General features: G+C 45.9%; 1 protein-coding gene across 3 annotated transcripts in view; it reads right to left on the minus strand.

Annotated features, from left to right (window-relative positions):
• Positions 1–370: 370 nt before the first annotated feature.
• GRIA1 (glutamate ionotropic receptor AMPA type subunit 1) overlaps positions 371–8,445 on the minus strand; it is a 132,800-nt gene continuing 124,725 nt past the window's right edge. For 2 of the 3 annotated variants that reach the window (XM_009285811.2, XM_009285813.1), the window contains 2 exons: positions 3,262–3,396; positions 716–904 (listed from right to left, as the gene is read on the minus strand). In XM_009285811.2, coding sequence (XP_009284086.1) covers positions 716–904; positions 3,262–3,396 — 324 coding nt within the window. Of the gene's footprint in view, positions 905–3,261; positions 3,397–8,445 lie in introns of all 3 variants that reach the window. The other variant, XM_009285812.2, reaches the window with a different exon arrangement.

An 8,445-nucleotide genomic window follows, 5' to 3' on the forward strand; every position in this document is an offset into this window, starting at 1 on the left:
TGCCTGGGGTTTCTAAACTCACTCATGACTTTGCCCCTGTAAAACAGCCTCATGTTTTTGTTCAGGTTCTTTCTTGCATCAAGTCCTTCCTGTTGCAGGGAGAGCCATTCGCACCTCTGTCTGCCTCATTGCAATAACTCCACAGCCCAAGTTCACAACAGAACAACAGAAGGCAGAATCACGATGGGCAAAAGGGGTCAATGCTGACGCCCTGCAGGGAGTTCAGCTTGCCATTTATTGGATTTTCTTTTTTGCTGTTAGTAGCTCAGACATTATGGTTTGCATACCAAACTAAACCAGATTGAAGGACTGAGCAGGGAAGGGGGAAAGGGCTGATGTTACCCTGACACCACAGGAATTAGTAAGAAAAAATATATATATATTGCACACACTAAGACTTATTAACAACCAAGTTAAAACAGAATGGCATAGTCCTCATTAGTGTTCCAGTGGTTCTTTGATCAGGGACGGTTCACGAGTCTGTTAAATCCCGTTACATTCTCCTTATTGCAGTACAGACCTGTTTCTGTTCTCCTGCCAGTGGATCTGTTTGCAAATAAAAAGGGAAATAGGTTTGATTTCCTCGAGAAGATCCATCCAATTGTCCCTTCTGTCATCGTTGTTTGTCTTGTTGGTGTTGGGTTTGTTTTTGGCTCTGGAGGGGGTGGAGTTGGGCTGCCCCTGCTCTCACCCAGGCAATGGGTCAAAAGGCCAATTATAATCCCGTAGCTCCCAGGGACATGCCGGTGCTGTGGCTCATGCACGGGATCGTCTGCATGGATTTGGGGAAATCGTGGCTGACCACACGTCCATTTTCTCCACTGCCTCCTGCTGCAGCCGGCCTGGGAAGGGTTGATGTCCGTATGGCTTCGTTGATTGATTGCTGTGGGATTAAACAAAAACCCTTTTTAGGAAGGACGGGGGGGTCTCCCCCTGTCCTTAGCAATGTTGGAGAAATTACAATATAAAACAGTGCTGTCTTTCTGTCACTGTTCTCTCCCTCCTTGTCTCCGTTCAGACTCTCACTTTCTGCATGTCCCTACTGCATCTGCTCTGTTAATTCGCACCTCTTCTACATTCAAAATTAAATGTTTCAGCAGTATTTTGGGGTATAAAGCATACGTGCCATATGGAAAAACTATTCAAACTCTACAACATAAGAACAGTCATCCTGGATCTGAGCAGAGGTATTATACACACTTCCCCCATAGATATGCTATTACTACTCCAGTACTGTTATGTATGGTGGACTCTGACTCACTGCAAGCATATGTTTAACTCTCCTCATGTGAGAAGTTGAGCATGTGCCTATGTTTTTGTCTACAGCGACGACTGAGGTAACCAGGAAATGCAAACCTAATTCAGGAACCCAAATCTCATCTTCCTGTTCCAGATACCATCCAAAACATTTGCTTTCAGAGATCTAAGGAAACCACCTGTTTAGAACAATTAAACTAAGAGGAAGTTCATTTGGTTTCTTTGCGTTTAAGTTATCTCTAGGGGCACCATCATCCTTTCTGGACTGGGATATCCAGGTGAAGAATTATCCAGAACAGATAAATCCGGAACAGCTATTCAGAAACAGTCAACTTAGTGCCTCCCCAGGCATGGAGCAGCCTCCTGTGCTGGTGGGATCTGCACCTCGCCCAGGGGGTCTGTAGGGGCTTGCTGAGCAGAGGTTGGGTTTAGAGGGGGATCTGACCCGTCTTTCTGGGCACTTGCCTGGGCTCTGCTGAATGGCCTTGTGGGATGTCCACTGATGGCGGGAGCCAGCCAAAGGGACAAGCTTAGAACATGTTAACTTTGGGAGCCACGATTCCTTCCCATAGTGGCTGGTTTTAACATGGCAAGAGCACTGCAGGCTAACACTGACGAGAATTAGTGGGTCATTTCTAGCAACACAGGGAAGCCAATACCAGGGCAGAATGTCCTGAAGACTAAAACTATGGAGTTACTGCATTCTGACACTCTTTCACAGTGTATTTGTGACATACCTAGCTTTACAGTGTAGACAGCAATTTTAATTTAATTTTTGTATATTCAGGGACATTAATTGCTTGCATTATCTTACCCCTGTGCTCAATGTACCTCTCATTGCTTGTAGAATTTTCTGAACCTCAATGGGAAAAGAGCTATTGCACATTTTCAGTGAATTAGGGATGTTGTTATTGCTGACAAAACATTAAGCATGTTGTGAAATGGTGACATAAAAACCAAAGAAATAATTGCTTATTTTCCTTTTGATTCTGGGTAAGTAAGTTTCAGGGAAGTGAAAATCTCTCTAAATTTTATGAAACTCACTGCATACTTCATATACTCATACCAACTTCCATGCTCACGGGAGAGGTCAAGATGAGGAAGAAAAGGGATGTGTTACTCTTACAGCACAGATCCCACTGCACCCTTGTACACAATGGTATCTGTATAAGGGATCGCCTCTGCTAGTCATCTGAGTCAAGATGTACTTGTTCCACAGATGCTGCATTAAATGTGTATCCCCAAGGCTTTCAAATCTAGTCCACTCTTGACACGACACTCTGAAATTTAGGCACACCAGAATTTAGGGCTGAAACAAATCTCCTGGGTCATAGGAAGTACGCTTCTGCAAGACCATAACAGGGTGGAGAAAAAAAAAAACATTACAGGAGACATTAGAGGCCAATTTCTCTGTAAGAGGACCCATAATTCTGAATTTGGAGACCCACACCATCCATTCCAGGGCAACAACGCTCTGAGCATGTATCACTGTTGCCAACCTGCGAATAGTGCCAGCAGGGTGCCAGCAAAGGGAACAACAGGATCTGATTCATTACCGCACTACCCCAGTTTTACCTTGCTGTTAGCTGCTTGGGTTTGGGGATTTTTTTTTTTTATTGCACTAACGGCTGTATCGCACCAACCCCAGCACACTTCATCCATGCTGCACACGCATTGCCATAGTCTGCTTTCTTTCACTTAAGGAATGGCAATGTGTTCCTGTTACCGTTTGTGCTATGATTTTGCTCTATTTGTGGATTTTGAACTAGCATTATGCCACATGTCTGATCTTGCATCAGCTCCCCGCTACGGCCCACTTGACCCTCTTTTAGCTTCCTCTGATGCTCCTATTCCTTTCTAGCAAGTCGAGTGACACAGTCACTTCGTTATCCCTATGTCTTGGCTTTCCACCCATGGTCTGGGCTACATCCGTCTCTGAAGGCAGCTTTGGAGCCAGGGTAGGATCAGAGAGAAGGTGTGAAAGGCCGGGGAATGGGTTGCCACCTTCATCCGCTTTGATTCACTTCTGGACTTGTAACAAAACTCGATTAAGGCAACCAGCATGGCTAGTCCGAGCCCACCGATGAGGATATAGAAAACCCCCGCCACATTGCTGAGACTCAGCGCGCTCGTCTTGTCCTAGAAGAGAAAGGAGAAGGGAGGGAGGGGAGGGCACATGGGAAGGAGAACAACAAAATTAATATGAGATTGCTCCAGGAGGGATGCTGCACAATATAGCAATGATGGCATTACATCATCTCCCTCTTTAAATGAACAGGTGACATTTCTAAGAGCATTTTCAATTTTGAATTCAGTGTCTAGTAAATCTAATGTTTCCCTCACACAAACAAATAAACATTTCTTCAGCAATGTGACTCTTTGTAAAGGTTTGGGATCTACGTTTTTCAATCAGCTAACTTAAATGCTTATTTTACCCAAAATGCCTAGTTTAAATTATTGATTAAAGGAGGAAAAAAAAAAAGTTTTCCGCCTCTGTGACATTTGCTTGTCCCTGATGTCTCGCCTGAAATAACCCGTTCTCTTGGAAATGCTCATTCCTTCATTCCTAGATTGTTTCCCCCGCAAATTCTGTTGCTGAGCAACACATTGAAATGGCTGGGGTTTTTTTCCTTTTTTTTTCATTTCCTCTTCAATACTGAGGTTGAGGTGACACCTGAGCTGTCCTCAGAAACGCATTTGATTTCTGTGTAATAAGGCAGTTATTTCATATGCAATCAAGACCCGTTGATGCATGTCTAAGCTAATTATTTGGTTGGCAATAAATAGGGCTATTAATGGACTGCAACGCACAGTCAGCAGCTACATTGTGATTCTACAATTGCCTAATGAATCGTCATGGCTCTCTGGGGAAGAGGCGAGTCTCAGAAAGATTCATTTCACTGCTAGGGAAACCGAGTCCCCACATCTAACCCTGATCTCACTCAGTGCAGCTCTCAAAACCTTCTCCTCCATGCTGACCAGGTGGAGTTGGGGTGTTGGGATAATCTGGGCAGCAGCAGGACCCAAAAGCTTGGCTCAGCTGTGTGTACCAGGCTCCTCTTTCTAGGACATGCTTTCTCTATAGTGCAATCAGACAGAGGTTCCCTGCTCCATGCTTGTCGCTGCTCTGCAATATCGACTCAATACCTATTTGCCGGTACAGAGTCACCAGGGCAAACCCAACAGGTCAGCGCAAATCTGTTGGAGTGACCAGGGTCTGACCAGCATTGACAGCCCCGCTCCCTGGACACGGGAGGAAAATTACATATGGATCATTTGAGATGCAGCCACACAGTTAAAGAATAGTATTTATGCCTGTAGAAGTGTCTGCAGTTGGGAACGAAGCCTCTGCATGGTTCGTGGTGTTCCCTGCTACTCCATGGACACGTGGACTGGTGGGTGGCACAGCTTGTTCCTTGCCCTTGTAGGACAGTTGGTTCACTTGCTTTGCTTGGCAGGTTTTACAATAAGCAACCCACACTTTTTGGGAAGGCCAAGGATTCAGGAAGCAGAAAACTATATTGAAGCGATGTTGAAAGGATCCAAAACCAAACATCAACATGAGCACGGAAGGTTTTGATTCAAGAGCACTCTGCCTGGCACCAGCACTGTCCTTCAGGCAAGTACATTTTGCAAAAGGATTCTGTCTTTTGCAGTATTAGGGTTTGATGGCAAAAAAGTTAACACACGAAGCATGAAAACATTTCAATTTTCAAAATCAAAAAACCCCTCCTGTTACAGAAGAGAACTTAACTTTTTTTTTTTTTTTAATAGAAAAGAGGGTTCCAGTCAAGAATACTAAAAAAAAGGTTTTTTTCTACTGCTCCTTCATCTGGTCCCACTACCCATGTGAGCTGCAAAGCTTCTGCTCAGCTGAAGCTCTCACCGCAGGCTCTAGCACCACAGGGAGCAACTTTCCATCCTGAACCTTCTGCTGAAAGATGCTGAGGTTTGGTTAGGGGTAACCCCTGTAGAGTTTCGGTCACTGGAAAAACAGAAGAGAAAACTTTTTTTTTTTTTTAATAGAAAAGAGGGTTCCAGTCAAGAATACTAAAAAAAAGGTTTTTTTCTACTGCTCCTTCATCTGGTCCCACTACCCATGTGAGCTGCAAAGCTTCTGCTCAGCTGAAGCTCTCACCGCAGGCTCTAGCACCACAGGGAGCAACTTTCCATCCTGAACCTTCTGCTGAAAGATGCTGAGGTTTGGTTAGGGGTAACCCCTGTAGAGTTTCGGTCACTGGAAAAAACTCCACAAGTGACCGCATTTTCCATGCTTCGCTGATTGACATCGCTGCCAAGAGATTCGCCGCTGTCACTGTGTGCGTTGCACCGCTGCAGACGTGATGGTCGCCGCTGGTGGACAGGTTTGGTTTCTCCCTTGTATAACCTTCATACACCGGCCAGTTTGTAATCTTGCTGATGCTTCCTGTGTGCTTTCTGTAATGAGAAATTTCTGCAAATATCCTCTTAATTTCTGCAGTTTCCATATTTGAAGGATTATTTATCTGGTCTTTTATAATCTGCCTTCGTACATTTTTTCCCCCAGGCTTGACTGTACATTTGTTCAGTCATCTCTTCTCTGCAGATTACTGGGTATACTTTTAAGCACCAGCTGAAATATGTAGGGAGTTTTTTAGTGAAGGTTTAGAAAAGTGGAGCAATTACTCTGAGAAAATTGAGTTACAACACATCAGGTACTTTGCCTCTTCAAATTCAGTCTGAAGGGGCTGCACCAGCTTCAGGGAGGGACAAAGACACTAGCGGAGGGCTGCCCTCCTTGACATCCTAATCTTTTAGCCTGGCTTCTTAATGAAAAGTGGCTGATTAGCACATGCTCTGCGCTCAAAAGGAAGGATGGAGACAGGCAAGGAGGTGGAGCAGACTATTTGTCTGCATCTTACTAATAATTTTCAGCCCATACTTTCACCTTGATTTGACAGAAGGGTGAAGATCTCCAAGATATCAGGAACCTCCAAGCTTTGTGAAAAAGAATGACACTGTAGAGAAGAGAAAACCTATTAATGCTCTCACTCAAATAAATGTATCAGCGCAACCCATACTAGGCATCAGAGACTCCACATGGGTCTTTGACTTGCAGCCACAGATCCTTAGGAAATCTGGCTTCCTTGGCTCTGCCGGGCATGGGAATACATAAATTTCAAGTTTTATTGGCCACAATATTGTTGTATTTCCACCCCCAGTTTGGCAGTCATGATCCAACAGGGCACCTTCTCAGCCGGCTGCAACGGCAGAGTGGTCTGGCAGCCAGGAAAGGCTGCTGGATCCTAATTTCCACTTTCCTCCTGATGCCAGCAGCAAATCGACCAGTAAGAGAGAGGAGATGACCCAAAGCAGTTTCCTGCACCACTATTTCATACAATTAATTTCAGAGCTGTTGTATTTTTCTTGCATTTACTTTGCAGTAGCATTATTATTATTACTTTTATTATTATTGCTATTATTACTGTTATTACTACTATTACTATTAGTATTGGGACAATTTGGGTGAACTGAAAGTTGTCTTATCCAGAAGGCAAAGGAAAGCATAGTGAGGCACAGCGGTGGGCAAACCTGCCGGGCGGGAGAGAGCAGCCTGAGCTTCCCCTCTGCCACCATACCAAGGCTCCTCCCAAGGAGCCAAAGACATGGGCAGCTTCAGCAGGGCACTGAGGAACACCGAACTGCAGGGGCACGGCTGATGACACAGCCTGCTATCATGAGCCAGGCTGAGATGTGAAATTGCTCCTGTGGTGTCGCTTGACTTCTTGCTCATCCTCTCCTTTTCCTTTTTGTTTCCTTCCCTCTCCCAGCAGGACATGCAGAGACGTTCTCTGGGCGGGAGTGGTATCTCGTTGCTCCCATCGGCTGCAGGACCAGACCCACACAAATGGTAGGAAATGCTGTGTGCCCCACCGAGGCTTTGCCTGCTGTTTCCATGCACACTCCTGCCCTAATAATGCTCATAATAATAATAAAAAGTCCCAAATTATGCTAACTGCTTGAGAGGACTCTCCCCTCCTCTCTGCTCAGGCTCTGTGACACCAGATGCTCTCCCGCAGAGCTGCCCATCACCGAACCAGCTTGTTAGTGGGAGTGTAAATGTCACCGCTCGTCTCCCGCAGCGGCAGAGCGCTGACGTGGGGGGGGGAGATTGGCATGTGAAAAGAGAAAGAAAAACCCATCTTTCCGAAAGCCCAGCCTTGTTGCTGCAGCAACCAGGCACCTTCCCGTCTGTTCGACTCAAACGTGGCACTGTGTCCGTCATCCTCTTTGTCATTATTTATCTCCCTTGGCTGAAAGGCATTAAGGCCAAATTTGCCCGGTTTCCAGCAGGGCTGGTCCTTTCTTTTACCCTGTGTGACCAGAGCCCGTTGGCAGCACAGGGTGATGGCACCTCAAGTTGTTGCGGTCTCCATAGAAGATGAACTGTCCTTAGAGCAGGTGGTAGCTCCAGAAGTTGAGCTTTTACACGAAACATTGGGCTGACTTCACTGGAACAAGGTCTGAAGCTCAGCAATGAAGGACATAGCACTGGCCATCGATTCTGAGCGCTGCTGTGGGTCTGCCAGGGGATGGGTAGGAGCACATGGTTGGCCAGCTGTGGGGATGAGGCTGCCCAGCGTGAAAAGACACCTTTGGTTTGAGAACCAGCCAATTCCCTGCAAAGGCAGGGCAAGGCAATAGCAGGATTTGTTTCCTATTTTTTATTGTTTTTTTAAACAAAAGCACAATTCTTGCAGCTGGAGAAGAGGATTGGGAGATCCCTGTGGCTTTGATGAAGGTCCTCTAATTGCATGAAGTGATCTGGCTGCCCCTGCAAGCAGGTTGCACCTTGCCATCCTGGTCTAGAAAAAACCTTCTTTTCTCCCATTGCCTTGCAAAAGCCCCAGGGAAGAGGAGAATCACATCCGTCTGCCCTGACATTTAGTGTCCACCTTGTCATTACCCTCCAACAACCCAAGGCATCCCTTTCAAGCCCACAGCACATTTCATAGGCTGCAAAAAAAGCTGTCCATCCTGCACTTGTTCATAAAATGGGGTCCTTCCAGGGAACTGCCTAATTACAGAGTATCTGTCTCTCCTCTGGGCTTATTTCTGCTGTGGCAAGTAGAGGGGGAGTGCAGGAAGGCTGGGAGACAGGACCAGGAATTGGTGGACGGTTTCTAGCTATGTGAAGTGCTGGAGGTG

The sequence above is a fragment of the Aptenodytes forsteri genome, unplaced genomic scaffold (genome assembly GCF_000699145.1).
Source record: "Aptenodytes forsteri isolate BGI_AS27 unplaced genomic scaffold, ASM69914v1 Scaffold54, whole genome shotgun sequence".
NCBI classification, from domain to species: Eukaryota; Metazoa; Chordata; class Aves; order Sphenisciformes; family Spheniscidae; genus Aptenodytes; species Aptenodytes forsteri.